Below are 17,070 nucleotides of genomic sequence, written 5' to 3'. Positions count from 1 at the left end.
CTCTCTCTAGTTTCTTTTTGGAGCCACTCAGAGCTATGAGTTTTCCTCTTAGAGATGCTTTCATTGTGTCCCATAAGTTTGGGTATGCTGTGGCTTCATTTACATTAAACTCCAAAAAGTCCTTAATTTCTTTCTTTATTCCTTCCTTGACCAAGCTATTAGTTTCCACGTGAGTGTTGGCTTTCTATTATTTATTTTGTAATTGAAATTACACCTTAGTCCATGGTGATCTGATAGGATGTATGGGACAGTTTCAATATTTTTGTATTTGGTGAGGCTTGTTTTGTGAACAATAATGTGGTCAGTTTTGGAGAAGGTACCATGAGGTGCTGAGAAGAAGGTATATCCTTTTGTTTTAGGATAAAATGTTCTGTAGATATCTGTCAGATCCATTTGAATCATAACTTCTGTTAGTTTCACTGTGTCCCTGTTTAGGTTCTGTTTCCATGATCTGTCCACTGGTGAAAATGGTGTGTTGAAGTCTCCCACTATTATTGTGTGAGGTGCAATGTGTGCTTTGAGCTTTACTAAAGTATCTTTAATGAATGTGGCTGCCCTTGTATTTGGAACATAGATATTCTGAATTGATAGTTCCTCTTGGAGGATTTTACCTTTGATGAGTATGAAGTGCCCTTCTTTGTCTTTTTTGATGACTTTCGGTTGGAAGTCGATTTTATTAGATATTAGGATGGCTACTCCAGCTTGTTTCTTCCTACCATTTGCTTGGAAAATTGTTTTCCAGCCTTTCATTCTGAGGTAGTGTCTATCTTTTTCTCTGAGATGAGTTTCATGTAAGCAGCAAAATGTTGGGTCCTGTTTGTGTAGCCAGTCTATTAGTCTATGTCTTTTTATTGGGGAGTTGAGTCCATTGATATTAAGAGATATTAAGGAAAAGTAATTGTTGCTTCCTTTTATTTTTGTTGTTAGAGTTGGTATTCTGTTCTTGTGGCTGTCTTCTTTTAGGTTTGTTGAGGGATTACCTTCTTGCTTTTTCTAGTACATGGTTTCCGTCTTTGTATTGCTTTTTTTCTGTTATTATCCTTTGAAGGGATGGATTCGTGGAAAGATAATGTGTGAATTTGGTTTTGTCGTGGAATACTTTTGTTTCTCCATCGATGGTAATTGAGAGTTGGGCTGGGTATAGTAGCCTGGGCTGGAATATGTGTTCTCTTAGTGTCTGTATAACTACTGCACAGGCCCTTCTGGCTTTCATTGTCTCTGGTGAAAAATCTGGAGTAATTCTGATAGGCTTGTCTTTATATGTTACTTGACCTTTTTCCCTTACTGCTTTTAGTATCCTATCTTTATTTAGTCCATTTGTTGTTCTGATTATTATGTGTCAGGAGGAATTTCTTTTGTGATCCAGTCTATTTGGAGTTCTGTGGGCTTCTTGTATGTTTATGGGCATCTCTTTCTTTAGGTTTGGAAAGTTTTCTTCTATAATTTTGTTGAAGATATTTGCCGGTCCTTTGAGTTGAAAATCTTCATTCTCATCTACTCCTATTATCCATAGGTTTGGTCTTCTCATTGTGTCCTAGTTTTCCTTGATGTTTTGAGTTAGGATCTTTTTGGATTTTGTATTTTCTTTGATTGTTGTGCCGATGTTCTCTATGGAATCTTCTGCACCTGAGATTCTCTCTTCCATCTCTTGTATTCGGTTGCTGATGCTCGCATCTATGGTTCCAGATTTCTTTCCTAGGGTTTCTATCTCCAGAGTTGCCTCAATTTGGGTTTTCTTTATTGTGTCTACTTCCCTTTTTATGTCTTGGATGATTTTATTCAATTCCATCACCTGTTTGATCTGGTTTTCCTGCAATTCTTTAAGGGATTTTTGTGCTTCCTCTTTAATGTCTTCTACCTGTTTATTAGTGTTCTCCTGTATTTCTTTGTGTTATTAAATTCCCTCTTGATGTCCTCTACCAACATCATGAGATATGCTTTTAGATCCAGGTCTAGCTTCTCCGATGTGTTTGGGTGCCCTGGACTGGGCGAAGTGGGAGTGCTGTGTTCTGATGATGGTGAGTGGTCTTCGTTTCTGTAAGATTATTACATTTACTTTTTGCTATCTGGTAATCTCTGGAGTTAGTTGTTATAGTTGTCTCTGTTTAGAGATTGTTCTTCTGGTGATTCTGTTACCGTCTATCAGCAGACCTGGGAGACAGGCTCTCTCCTCTGAGTTTCAGTGGTCAGAGCACTCTCTGCAGGCAAGCTCTCCTCTTACAGGGAAGGTGCACAGATATCTGGTGTTTGGACCTCCTCCTGGCCGAAGATCAAGGCCCAAAACAGGACCTTTTCCAGAAGCTTTGTTGCTTTGGCAGGTCACAGAAGCTCTGAGCTTCTGTGGTGCACACTCTCACCAGTGCAGACTATGTTCAGTGGTGTCCCTGAACCAAGATGGCCACCGCCAATCTAGAGGCAAAAGCCTCTCGGGCCGGGTGGACACCTGTCCTCTGGCCAGGAAGGTGGGCGGATGTCTGGGGCCCGAAGAGGGCGCTGCCTCAGTATCTCTGTGGCTCCCGCCTGTCCCAGAAGCTGTCAGCTTCTGTGGTGCACACTCTCACCTGTGCAGACTAAGTTCAGTGGAGTCCCGGAACCAAGATTGTTGCAGTCCACAACACGAATTGTTCAACTGAGAATGGCAGTTCAAGCTGAAAAGAGAGGAATCTAGACGGGGCGGAAGAATGAATGGAGCTAAGACAAGATCCTGATTAAAGCTCAATTTTACTATTTCCAGACACTCAGTTATAAAGGAAGGGGGAGGGAACCCGATTTCCCACCAAGTAACTCAGGGTCCAGTAGCAGGACGAACACGTGTGTGCCTCTTCCAAGCAGCAAAGGCAGGGTCCAGCAGTAGGCGTGGCAGAACGAATGAGCAGGAAGCTCCACCCTTGAGCAAGCAGGTTCCAGGCTGGGGGAAGGGAGGCCACATCTCCTCCCATTAGTTAACAAAAAAGAAAGAGCTGGCCTGAGGCAGAAAAATTATCTATGCTAAATAGTTCTGCCTGAGTTCTTAGGGCTAAGGAAAAAACCTGTTTCCGTGGGATTCCCTAACTTTTCTAATGGTAAACTGTATTTGGCTAAGACTGTCTTTATTATCCTAGTAAACCACTAACAGAATAGGCTCTGACTTTATAATGCTAATTAGTGCTGAATAGGTAACTACCTGTTTGCATTTTAAGTAGGGCGTTGGAACCCTGGCTAAGTTTAACTAAACAAATTTAGAATAACACTGAGTTGATAATCCTCCGCAATTTTGGATGGCAGGCAGGGAAACAGGGAGAAGGGGTAAGACTGGCTGGCTCCTAGTACAAGGCCAGTTGGCTTTTTTAAATTTTTTTTTATTTGGGTGGGAGGCAGTGAAGGGCTTGCCCTTTCGACAGTAAGGTCTCCAACCTCTCTCCCCCCTATTAATTAAGTTTAAATAGGCAATGCTTAACAGAGGTGATCAAATGATTTTCTCATCCGTAGATGAGTGGGCCATTAACCTTGACTTGGGTGGACATTGACCTGATTCCTCCCGTGAGCATTATAACAACTCACATCTGTGGCTCTTGGTATCTTTTGGGGAGGGGAGGCAGAGCCTTAGGTATTTTTGGTTTTTAGCTGGAATCAGATACCAACCTCTTTCAAATCAGGTGTGTCGCACAGGGAACTCAGAAACGGTCAAGCTGGACCTTCCCTCCGCAGTAATCTCCTGTGCCAAGCGGTACCCATACTGTATTCATATGATTATGGATCAGTACGCGCAGTTCTGAGCGATGCGTGGTCTCTATATGAGACTTGTCAACCTCAGATTTAGCAAGGCCTAGACAAGAATTATGTCAGCATTAACACCATGGATTGTGGTTAAAATAGGAGCTGGAAGTCTTTTCTCCTCATCCCTGTTATTCTCTAGCCTGAGGAACTAAGGACACCTTGCAGTAACAGCAAGGGTGAGAAGCCAGAGGCCAGCTAAGGGACTAAGCCCATCTCTATCAAAATAAGAACTAATCTCTGTAAATATATGAAATTTCTACTTCCCTAGCTCTCCTGGTAAATCTAAATCCTATCTCAGACTGAAAGCCACGTGCTGGGATGTCCTTGGAAGGGAGATTAGCAGTACCACCTGTTTGCTCTTAGGGGCAGAGAACCAGAGAATGTGGATTGACCTGCTTGAGAAAAGAAAGAAATCTAAACAATGAGAGGGTAGCAATGTAAATTTTCTGTTTGGAGAAGTCAAGGTACTTTATTTAGATGCAAATTGTAAAGCTAAAGCTAATCTCCGGCCTCCTGTAGGGGAATTGGCTCAGAGGAAAACAGCGTTTCTGGGAGCTTCCACTCCCAGCTGAATTCTAAGCACAAGAGGAATTTTAGTCTTTAGAATGATACTTACGAGAAGAGACAGAATCTGTGTTTACCTGACGAATTAATCTCTCTGGTAGCCACCGTGCTCCATCTTCATCTCGTGAAAAAACACAAACCGAGCCTCTTCCCCAGATTAGAACTGGATCCGGACCCTTCCATTCATTAGTCAGGGCATCCTTCCATTTTACCAATGCATAAGAATTAGAAGTAACTGGGTGCCAGTGGCGTTCCGCTGCAGACTGACCTTTAATGTCAGTTTGCAAAAAGTTTAGGACAAATAAGGTGAAGGCAAGATGAGCCTTTGGTGACCTTGGGGGATATAGATGCCCCTCTTTTGTTTTAAAAAGCCAATTCTTTAAGGTGCTATGAGCACGTTCAACTATTCCTTGTCCCATGGGGTTGTAAGGAATTCCAGTTTTATGTTTGATACCGAATTCTTTACAGAATGCAATAAAGTTTTTACTAGAATAAGATGGCCCGTTATCTGTCTTAATAAGCTTAGGCAACCCCATGGTATTAAAGGCTTGTAGGCAATGATTATCAACTTGAAATCCAAGGTCTGGTAATGTCTGGTCCTAGCATCTTGCTGATCAACTACCTCAACCACAGGAAAGGCCAGCGTATTAGACGAATTCTGTCCTTTCCCATGAGCCTGACTCACAACTCTTTCTAGCGGCACCTGGTGAACTACAGAAGAGTTACTCTTCTCCGCTTCTGAGATCTTTTTTAGTTTCCGAAGCTCATTAGTCAGCCTCTGAAGCTTAATCTCAAACTCTAACTCGCTTAGTCGTGTGTCCCTATGAGTAGCACCTCCCGAAGTGGTGACTATAGGTGAAGCGGGAGATTCGCAAGAGGACCAATTCTCATTAAGGTAATGGGCAATTCCTCTATCTGAGTGATTTTTGTTAAAATTCAGTCCATCATCAGAGTTTCCACATTTATCAATTTTTGAGTTAAGAAGATCTTTTTCTGAGGAGGCCTTCTCTGATAGGCACTCCTCCTGAGATACTAAAAGCTCCGCCTGAGGGCAATTTAGCCCTGGAGAAGTTGCATCTTTTATAGCATCATTTACAAGCGCCCAGAGGCCTAGGGTAAAATTATCTGTCTGAGCAATATTCAAGGCCTCACCAACTTTTTCCCAGGTTCCACAATCTATCATTTCTTCTTTCTTGAACCATGGACAACAGCTATCTATCTTATCTAAAAAGTTTCTTACTAATTGTACTTCAAGCCTTACTCCTCTGGCCTGAAACAACTCCTGAAAACTAAAAACAACCGCCTGATCCATGACTTTAAACCCTTCCTTCTTCCATCTAAGCAGCTTTCTAAAAAGCTGCAGCACACCACCTGTTTCCGTATCTAGTTCCGATTAACGAGCTGCTGACCCAAGCAGAAACAGTGTTGGGTTAGCACTGATTCAAACTTGATTCGTATCCTACCGCATCCTCAGCAACACTTTACAAAACTGAAATTTTAGGCTAGTGCTAGCATGTGTACCTGTCCGTTGCTCCGATGCTCCGATAAGAAGATCCTTTCCTTTCTTGTGGAGCTCCACACAGCAGTCGTTTCTCTTAGCATCCCTCTGCCATTCTTCAGGTCCCAGTTCTGGCGCCAACTGTTGCGGCCTGCCCGCAGTCCACAACACGAACGGTACAACTGAGAATGGCAGTTCGAGCTGAAAAGAGAGGAATCTAGACGGGGCGGAAGAATGAATGGAGCTAAGACAAGATCCTGATCAAAGCTCAATTTTACTATTTCCAGACACTCAGTTATAAAGGAAGGGGGACGGAACCCGATTTCCCTCCAAGTAACTCAGGGTCCAGTAGCAGGACGAACACGTGTGTGCCTCTTCCAAGCAGCAAAGGCAGGGTCCAGCAGTAGGCGTGGCAGATCGAATGAGCAGGAAGCTCCACCCTTGAGCAAGCAGGTTCCAGGCTGGGGGAAGGGAGGCCACACAAGATGGCTTCTGCCGATCCTGAGGCAAAGGGCTCCCGGGCCAGGCAGACACCTGTCCTCTGGCCGGGAGGGTGGCCAGATGACTGGGGCCCAAAAAGGGTGCTGCCTCAGAGGCTCTGTGGCTCCCACCTGTCCCAGAAGCTGTCAGCTTCTGTGGTGCATACTCTCACCTGTGCAGACTAAGTTCCTAAGTTCAGCAAAGTACCGGAAACAAGATCAGAAAGCATGCTTTTGTCCTTTAAAAAAGGTCCTCTAGTTTAGCCTACACTATGTGTCTCAAACATTCCATTTCACTTGAACTTGAACAAACATTGAGGAACTGCCAGTTTTTATAATAACTGAGAATTGCTGTAGGTTGTGGTGCTCAGAAGACATGTCCCTATTGAAATCACATCTTCTCCATCAACATGGTATTGTCCATATGTTCTACCATGTGGGCCAGTGTTGTGAATATCCCTGGGGCTAATTATATTTGATGTTAAATCTGTTCTCCTGTGAGGGGTTGCAAACAAGGAATGAGTCAGCACTCAGGTGAATTCCTGTAAACCTGTATCCCACCTTAATTTGAAAAATAAAGGAGAGCTGATGATTGGGCAGAAAAAAAGGAAAGATGGAGCAGAATGGGGGAGAGGGAAGAAATGGGAAATGGAAGAGGGAGAGGACAAAGAGGAAGAAGGAAGAGGATGAGGGAGAAGAGGGAGAGGAAGAGGAAGAGAGGAAGAGGGAGAGGGAGAGGGAGAGGGAGAGGGAGAGGGAGAGGGAGAGGGAGAGGGAGAGGGAGAGGGAGAGGGAGAGGGAGAGGGAGAGGGAGAGGGAGAGGGAGAGGGAGAGGGAGAGGGAGAGGGAGAGGGAGAGGGAGAGGGAGAGGGAGAGGAAGAAAGAGGAAGAGGAAGAGAGCAGAAGCACAGGGCCAGGAGAAACTGCAAGTTCTAAGGGGTCTCATAGATGTGGAAGATGGTAGTGTAGCAGTAGATCTGCCCAATCTAGGTACACAGCATGTAATCATGTTAAGTGTGTTGTGTTTTCATTGCCAGGTCATAATTGGGTTGAGATTTACTGAAACAGGCCAAAGGCCATCACTTATTGCTACAAAGAACCTCTAAAGAAATTTCAGTGGCCAACCTATGATATTATGAAAAAATACCCTATAGATGCCCAAGATCTTTTGAAAATAACCTGCTGATCACAGAAAATTCAAATGGACAACAAATGCTTAATGGATCACACCAGCCAAATCTATGAAAAGCCCATATTATAGCTTCTGAATGGGACTCTGCACCCTGTGTGTAGGTCACAGAGAAAACGTGTGTACACTTTTTCATAATTAGAATTGCACTAGGTGTCTTTGTTTCCTATACGTGCATCTTTAAAAGAAGGATATTTGTCTCCATGCTCTGAGGACGTCCCTGAGCCAAATATGAAGCTAAGCCCTCTTCCAATCAATAGTCTTCATCATAGTCTTCTGGTGAGAAATACCTGCACATTATACTGTCAGACCATTACTACTTTTCTTCTTCTCACCATCATTAATATCTGGAAGGTACTCCATCAGTTCTCAGCTCATCCAAGGCTCATATATCCTTACATGTAACATCTTCTTTCTAATTTGTTAAACTACTTATTTGGTGTGATATCTCTTTAACAAACAGATGAATGCTACAAATTTCTTGAGGTATTTGAAACTAGAAGATATGTTCCCCATTAGTTTAATAAATAGAAACATTCCATATTGAATACAACATTTAAATGCTATGGATTTTGACAATGTCTTACCTAAAGTAAGAAAACTAAACTTTTATTTATTGTAGAGACAAAACAGCTTTGTGTTGTAACTTTATATAAAAAATGATGATTTGAAATTTGTGGTAAGCCAGGCAGCATTCTCAAGGTATATAATATTTGCAGTGTATATCTATTCTATAATACTTACTAATTGCTAAGATCTTTTTTTCTCTTTGGATAATAGGTTTTCAGAATAGCAAAATAAAATAGTCACGTTCATTGACCGATGTTTTGTGGGTTTGTAAAGGAACTTTAAAGAGGTTAATTGCTGTACTCAGAAGACACTAAAGATTAGGCAACAGACTGTGGCCAGATCTCTTATACTTTACTGCTATCTCATATTCCACATTAACTCCTGTGTTTTAGAGTGATGCCTTATGTCATTTATTGAGATTATTTGTTTTCCTTCTTTAGAGCCTGATAGGAGCCCAAGGTTGAAAGACATCTCTTGACAGATGGTCTCTCTACTTCTTCTCCTTGATCTCTGCCTCTATTAATTATCTCCTTTGAGATTTGATGTTAAACCATCAATAAATAACCCATATTCACCAGAAATATACAAAGAAATGAAGGGTTTTTTTGACAGTTATCACAAGTAATAGCTCACATATGTGATCCCTACTACAGAAATAGTGCAGATTTTTAAGGATAATTTCGAGTTCTGTTGAGTTTTTACACTCTGGCTTGTGATAGAAAACATGTGCAGAACAGAACACCCCCACTGTCTCAGAGTCCAGGATGCAGTACAGGAAAGCATAAGAAGATGCAAGTTCTCAAGCTGTGACCCATCTTACCAAGAACCTCCTGTGGGTAACCAGAGTTCTGATACCTGTGAGAAAGGAAGAGGGCTAGCCCTCCCATGTGCCTAAGTGGGGCATGTGCAAGACCAGAGACTTCAGATTCCACTGGGGGTTAACATACATTCTTTGCAGATCATATTTGAATACATGATGATGCTTGGACAAGATTCACTACAAGAAGATATAGCAATGGACTAAAAAGAGCTCCTTCAGTTTTCCAACATCACTTCAGTGTCTGTGGCCCACCTGCTCCAAGCACACCCCTATTTCCCAACATCTCATTTGGCATTCACATGTGATATAATACCTTGGAACATTGAAGATCATCAACACTCTCCATGAGAAGGTGGAACTCCCTTGTGGCAGAGTGTGGGTAAGAACTGTAACTGATTCAAACACAGGATGTGGTAGGAATTTTGCTAATGCCACTAAAACACAAAGCTTGACTCTTACAGATTTAAATTGAAAGAAAAAATAACTCAGAAATATTATTAAGAGATTTAAATGCCAGGCTGTTTGGAATAAAAAAAACTGGAGGAAGAAAAATGTTTATCTTAAGAAGATTTTTAATATATGCTACAAAGAAACAATTTCCAGACTTTTTGAACAGTAGCTAAAGATTCATTAGAGAAAATGGGGAAGGAAGAATACATGATCTTTTTGCATCTAGGATCAAGAATTTGCAACAGGGATAAGTGTTGAATAATCTCTGGAGACAAAGACAAGAGAGACTTTTAGCCAAGTGAACTAGAGGATTGTCCTTGGAGAAAGTTACTAGAGAGGTTGACCAATGTGACTCTGTCATGTGTTTGCTGATTGACACTAACTGGAGTTATGCTAACTGTTCCTGGAAACAGAGGACCTATGTCCTCAGATAATTACATTTCAGAAGGATGACACACATTGAGTTAATTATTAAATGTCTTGTGGACTAAGATAACTGCCTTCTGTTTGCAATCTTCTAATTGGAATTCTGTAATATTTGAGGCTAAAAGAGATGTAATGGCTTTCTCTTCTATCTCAATCAGTGGAGCTAGTCTCTGCCATGGTTGCTATAATCGACCAAGTAAGATGCTTCTAGCATGCTTTCTTCCTCAAAGTGTGAAAGGGTATTCAATTCGCCTATCATGGTTTCATCACTATTGAGTGCCCACAACTATGTTTTCTGTGAAACCACACCATCTTTGCTTCTAGAACCTGCAATCTGGAGGTCACCACAACTGCTGTCCTTTCATTTAGGACATGGTTTTCCCTGAAGGAGTGTGTGATGATTTAGAGTCTGACTCTTAGCACCCTGTACCATCACTGGAGGCCCTGCTTCAACAATTGCCTACCAACTTCTTCATTTATCTTGCATGTCTCTTCGATGCTGATTTAGCCATTCAAAGCAGTAGGATAAGTCACTTGAGTGTACCTTGTAGAGCACACTGCAGTCATTAGAGATATACACTTTCTATATATAAAGACGTTTTCTGTATAGAAACTGTATTTTGTCCTGTACTACTGTGGACACTGCAGATTACATGCAGATCATAGTGTGGGATGCCCTGCTTTTCATCCTACCCATTCTGTCTCTGATTAACTTTTTCTAATATTGAAAAAAGTTGTCTCCAGAGAGCCAAATGTAACCCTCGGTTTAGAAGCCAGAGGCATAATTCAGCTCTGGTTCATTAAAACTTCAACACTGTTTAAGGACACTGTAGCTTTCAAAAAAATATAATTTTAGAACTCTGTAACCCTGAAACCCAAAGTGTTAGTTTTTCTTAACATATAGGCAATGTCTTTTGAGAGTGAATTAAGACTACCTAAAGGCAGAGTCAAAAGTCAGGAGCAGCATATGTGAGAATCACGAGCATTCTGAGCTTTCTATACATTTTGTGTCTGAACCTGGAATCATCCTTAAATTGATATTAATTGGAGCCTGTATCTTGCAAGTAAAAAAATTATAGTATTCATTCATCTGCAAAGGTTTCCTTGATGCTCCATGGTTGTTTATATACAGAGCCTTGACTGAGCCTTGTAGCATACATTGATAGAACATAAACACACAGGAAGCATATTGTGAACAATTTATTGAGAAGTGGTCATCAGGCCCCAGCATCTGTGATCTCAGTACTCATGGTCATCTTGTCCTCTGTAGTCTCCATGTTCAGCGGCAGCAGAGCGTGTACATTAAATGACCCTTTCTGCAGGTCCCATTCATGCGTTCTCTTCTTTTGCAGCCTCTTGTTCTACAATAGCATACCAGATCTCTCAACGCTGGAGACACAAAAAGAATCAGGCATTAAATTTTGAGGTTGGCAGCATGTATTAGTATGTGATCCTATGGGGATCTGTGATACAGCATGAATGTGCTGTGTTGGCCACGATACAGCCTTCAGCATGGATATCTCAACCAATAACACACTTCAGGGATGTTGGTCATGCACTTGAGAGCCATTCTGATGTGTCTTTAATTTCTGTGTTCCTTTTGTTACCATGTAGACACTTTAGTATACCTTAATTGAAATTGATTTAATGCTCCTTTACACAAAGAACGATTTCTACTAATACCCAAGACTAATCCTGTTCTATAAGCATCAAATTAGAGCATTGGAGTACTGTGAATGTTGAAATTCCCATGTATATCTTTTTACAGTAAAAGAAGTATGAGAAAGATATTCAATTAGAGTTACTTTCCTCTAGCTGTTACTGTTATGAATATAAAAGTAATTAAAATAGTGTTGCCAGAGAGCCACATTACTCCACCAGGATTCTAGAGCTCATCTTCATTACTCCCTCATGAGAACGCAAGCATCCATCACACTGGGCACCAGTACTCACATTCCTCTTGAAGAGAAGAGCCTTCTGGGTCTCCAAAGGAGACAGACACAGCCTGGTCCTCTTCCCCTGGCTGCTCCTCAGTTTTAGTCTCTTCATCTGTGTTTTGGATAGGATCAGCCTGGACCTGGAAGGCCAGGAGGATGAGGGCAGAGAGGAGGACAAGTGGCTTCATGGCTGGGAGTCACCTGGAGGATTGGTGAGCAGGAGCTCAATGTGTGGAGAGTGATTATCCAGCCTGCATTTATAGGGCAGAGAAAGGTCTACACCTAGAGAAGGCACTCTTTGATGGGATCTGGGAGAGGCTGTTACCCTCAAGTTCCCTTTGATGTTCCTCTGTCCTCAAAGCTACCATCATCATGTTGCACTGTGTGTTCAGTGACAAAACCCTCCCACTGATAATGATGAAGGGGCCCTGTGATCTTCTCCCATTTCCCATCTGCTTGAGTATTTACCTCTCACTTGTCAGAGAAGAAAACTGCTGGGCACTGCCTAATTTAATAAGCTCAAGGAACAAAGGATTTTTATGTTCTGGAATTGGAGCCTGTACTTCTCAGAAAATCTGGATCAGACCTTGACCAGGTAGACTGGAAATTCAGTTCTTTGCATGATTCAGGTATTATCAATCATCCTCCAGAGGGTTAACATTGTGAACCCCCTACTTGGGGCCATTATAGGGAAAGTAAGATGGCCTCATTTTGCCCCTAGTGAATTGTATTTAAGAGACAGAGTTTGTAAGAACGAAGCTAGAGTAGGTTGTTCTGTAGAAGCCAAAGTGTCAGAACACATCACACAAGAGTGTGATCCAGGAGCATCTCCATATTTGGGACCCTCAAACCATGCATCATTCCACATGTCTGAGATTGTGCAATGTTTTTACTTTCAGAAAATGAGTACTGATGTATAAGAAATGACATCCACAATATAGAGAGTGTCATAAGCTAGTACCCAATCTTAAGAAGTGTCATCACGTCATATATAACCACTGTTCTCTATGAGTTTCATCCCATTTCTCACACTACATAGACACCAAAAGGTACAGAACTTCCTGCTGTTTTCAGTTAGTATCTGGAGTTGCCCTATCACAAGTGCCAGCTCATATTTACATATTAATTAATACTATTCATTTGTTAAAATATTTCTGTGTAAATTTCAGTAGGACAGCTAGCTAAGCAGCAAGAATACTATTTTACACACATATAAAACTTAACAAGCTTGTATCCTGGGTCCCTCATAGACCAATCTGCTCAGGAGATTCCCAGACAGCAGAAGCAACATACCTTTTGGGACAGGTCACCTTTCCTGCCTTGATCTTCAGCCAGGAGGCAGAACTGAGCTCCAGACCTCTGTGCACCTTCCCTGCAAGAGGTGAGCTTGCCTGCAGATAGTACTCTGACCACTGAGAATCAGGAGGGAGTTGGACTTGTAGAAGTGGTGAGAGAGGGTAACAGAATCACAGGATGATAAAACTCCAGCCAGAGAGAGCTATCAAAACTAACGCCAGAGATTACCAGATGGTGAAAGGCAAATGTAAGAATCTTACTAACAGAAACCAAGACAACTGACCATCATTAGAAACAATCACTCCGACCTCAGCAGGTCCTGGATACCCCAACACATCCGACAAGCAAGATTTGGACTTGAAATTGTATCTCATGATGCTGGTAGAAGATTTTTAAGAGGGAAATTAATAACTCACTTAAAGAAATACAGGAGAACACGGCTAAAAAGGTAAAAGGCCTTAAGAGGAAGCACAAAAATCCTTCAAAGAATTACAGGAAAACACTGCAAAACAAACAAAAGCCCTTAAAGAAGAAACACAAATATTCCTTAAAGAATTACAGGAAAACACAATTAAACAGGTGATGAAATTGAACAAAACCATGCAAGATCTAAAAAGGGAAGTAGAAACAATAAAGAAAACCGAAAGAGAGACAACTCTGGAGATAGAAACTCTAGGAAAGAAATCAGGAACCATAGATGCTAGCATCAGCAGCAGAATAAAGAGATGGAAGGGAAAAATCTCAGTTCAGAAGATTCCAAAGAAAACGTTGACACAACAACCAAAGAAAATGCAAAATGCAAGAAGAACCTAAGTCAAAACATCCAGGAAATCCAGGAACCAATGAGAAGAAGACCAAACCTACGAATAAAAGGAGTAGATTAGAATGAAGATTTTCAAGTAATGGGTCAGCAAAATTATAGAAGAAAACTTTCCTAACCTAAAGAAAGTGATGCCCATGAACATACAAGAAGTCTACAGCACGACAAATAGCCTGGACCAGAAAAAAATTTCTCCCGACAGAAAATAATCAGAGCAACAAGTGCAGTAAATGAAGACAGAATATTAAAAGCAGTAAGGAAAAAAGGTCAAGTAACATATAAAGGCAGGCCTATTAGAATTACTCCAGTCTTCTCACCATAGACTATGAAAGCCAGAAGATCCTGGACAGACATTATACAAACCCTAAGAGAACACAAATGCCAGACCAGGCTACTATAACCAGCCAAACTCTCAATTATCATAGATGGAGAAACCAAAGTATTCCATGACAAAACCAATTTCATACAATACTTTTCCAAGAATCCAGCCCTTGAAAGGATAATAAAGAGAAAACACCAAGACAAGGACTGGAACTACACTCTAGAATAACAAAGAAAGTAATCCTTCAACAAACCAAAAAGAAGACAGCCACAAGAACAGAATCCCAACTTTAACAACAAAAATAACAGGAAGCAATAATTACTTTTCTTTAATATCTCTTAATATCAATGGACTCAATTCCCAAATAAAAAGACACAGACTAACAGACTGGCTACACAAAGAGGACCCAACATTTTGCTGCTTACAGGAAACCTAGCTTAAGGAAAAATGTCAGACACTACCTCAGGGTGAAAGGCTGGTAACAATTTTGCAAGCAAATGAATTCAATGAATCAACCAAACGAGAAGCTGGTTCTTTGAGTAAATCAGCAAGATAGATAAACTCTTAGCCAGACTCACTAGAGGGCATAGGGACAGTATCCTAATTAACCAATTCAGAAACAAGCTGGAGTAGCCATTCTAATATAGAATAAAATTGACTTCCAACCCAAAGTTATCAAAAAAGAAAAGGAGAGGCACATCATACTTATCAAAGTTAAAATCTACCAAGATGAACTCTCAATTCTGCATATCTATGCTCCATATAAAAGAGCAGTCACATTCATTAAAGAAACTTTAGTAAAGCTCAAAGCACATATTGCACCTCACACAATAATAATGGGAGACTTCAACAACCCACTCTCATCCATGGACAGATCCTGGAAACAGAAACTAAACAGAGACACATGAAAATGAACAGAAGTTATGAAACAAAAGTTATCTACAAAACGTTTTACCTTAAAGCTAAAGGAAATACCTTCTTCTCAGCACCTTATGGTACCTCCTCCAAAATTGACATAATTTATCACAAAACAGGCCTCAAGAGTTTCAAAAATATTGATATTATAGAATGCATCTTATCAGATCACCACCGACTAAGGCTGATCTTCAATAACAGCATAAATAATAGAAAGCCAGCATTCACATGGAACCTGAACAACACTTCACTCAATTATAACTTGGTCAAGGAAGAAATAAAAAAAGAAATTAGAGACTTTTTAGAATCTAATGAAAATGAAGCCACAAAATACCCAAGCTTATGGGACACAATGAAATCAGTCCTAAGAGGAAAACTCATAGCCCTGAGTGACTCCAAAAAGAAACTAGAGAGAGGATACACTAGCAGCCTGACAGCACTCCTAGAAGCTCTAGAATGAACGGGAGCAATTCACTGAAGAGGAGTAGACAGCAGGAAATAATCAAACTCAGGGTGAATTCAACCAAGTGGAAACAAAAAGAACTATTCAATGAATCAACCAAACGAGAAGCTGGTTCTTTGAGTAAATCAGCAAGATAGATAAACTCTTAGCCAGACTCACTAGAGGGCATAGGGACAGTATCCTAATTAACCAATTCAGAAATGAAAAGGGAGACATAACAACAGAGCCTAAGGAAATTCAAAACATCATTAGATCCTACTACAAAAGTCTATACTCAACAAAACTGGAAAACCTGGATGAAATGGATAATTTCCTAGGCAGATACCATGTAACAAAGTTAAATCAGGATCAGATTAACAATCTAAACAGTCCCATTTCCCCTAAAGAATTAGAAGCAAGTCATTTATAGTCTCCCAACCAAAAAAAGCCCAACACATGATGGGTTTAGTGCAGAATTCTATCAAACTCTCAAAGAAGACCTAATTCCAACTCTCCACAAACTATTCTACAAAATAGAAACAGAAGGTATTCTACCCAATTCATTCTATGAAGCCACAATTACTCTGATACCTTAACCACCCAAAGATCCAACAAAGAATAAGAACTTCAAGGCCAATTTCCCTTATGAATAATGATGCAAAAATAGTCAATAAAATCATTGCAAACCGAATCCAAAAACATATCAAAACGATCATCCATCATTACCAAGCTGGCTTCATCCCAGGGATGCAGGGATGGTTAATATATGGAAATGCATCAATGTAATCCTCTATATAAACTCTATATAAACTCAAAGACAAAAACCACATAATCATCTCTTAGATGCTGAGAAATCATTTGACAAAATCTAACAACCCTTCATGGTAAAAGTCTTGTAAAGATCAGGAAATCAGGGTCCATATATAAACATAATAAAAGCAATATACAGCAAATTGGTAGCCAACATCAAATTAAATGGAGAGAAACTCAAAGCAATCCCACTAAAATCAGGGACTAGGATGCCCACTTTGCCACTACTTATTCAATATAATACTTGAATCCTAGCCAGAGCAATTTGACAACAAAGGGAGATCAAAGGGATACAAATTGGAAAGGAAGAAGCCAAAATATCAATATTTGCAGATGATATGATAGTAAATATAAGTGACCATCAAATTCCACCATAGAACTGGGGATCCATACCAGATTATGGTATGGATCTGAGGATGGGGCAGTCTCTGCATGGTCCCTCCAACCCTTTCAGCTCCAGACTGTGTCTCTGTAACTCCTGACATGGGCATTTTGTTCCATAATCTAAGGGGGGACAAAGTATCCACACTTTGGTCTTCCTTCTTGAGTTTCATGTGTTTGCAAATTGTATCTTGGATATTCTAAGTTTGTGGGCTAATATCCATTTATCACTGAGTGTATATCATGTAAAATCTTTTGTGATTGGTTTACCTCACTCAGGATGATATCCTCCAGATCCATCAATTTGCCTAAGAATTTATTAAATTAATTGTTTTTAATTCCTGAGTAGTAAGTCCTTGTGTAAATGTACCACATTTTCTGTATCCATTCCTCTG

General features: G+C 40.6%; 1 protein-coding gene and 1 pseudogene across 2 annotated transcripts; one reads left to right on the top strand and one right to left on the bottom strand.

Annotated features, from left to right (window-relative positions):
• The window catches only part of LOC147002492 (neutrophil antibiotic peptide NP-2-like), a 100,941-nt pseudogene that overhangs the window by 38,342 nt on the left and 45,529 nt on the right, over nt 1–17,070 (top strand).
• Nucleotides 11,032–11,877, bottom strand: LOC110287647 (alpha-defensin 23). Of its 2 annotated transcripts, none has more exons than XM_021154207.1 (2): nt 11,702–11,877; nt 11,032–11,143 (listed from the first exon to the last, which is right to left on the bottom strand). In XM_021154207.1, exons 1-2 carry the CDS (start codon nt 11,875–11,877, stop codon nt 11,032–11,034), a joined length of 288 nt encoding a protein of 95 aa, XP_021009866.1. The 2 variants fall into 2 exon arrangements, with proteins under 2 accessions (XP_021009866.1, XP_021009867.1); XM_021154208.2 differs by having other exon boundaries at nt 11,032–11,141; nt 11,706–11,877.

Source organism: Mus caroli, unplaced genomic scaffold (genome assembly GCF_978045245.1).
Source record: "Mus caroli unplaced genomic scaffold, Mus_caroli_1 scaffold_10, whole genome shotgun sequence".
In the NCBI taxonomy this organism is placed as follows: domain Eukaryota; kingdom Metazoa; phylum Chordata; class Mammalia; order Rodentia; family Muridae; genus Mus; species Mus caroli.
This window is presented reverse-complemented; position numbering and strand designations above follow the sequence as displayed.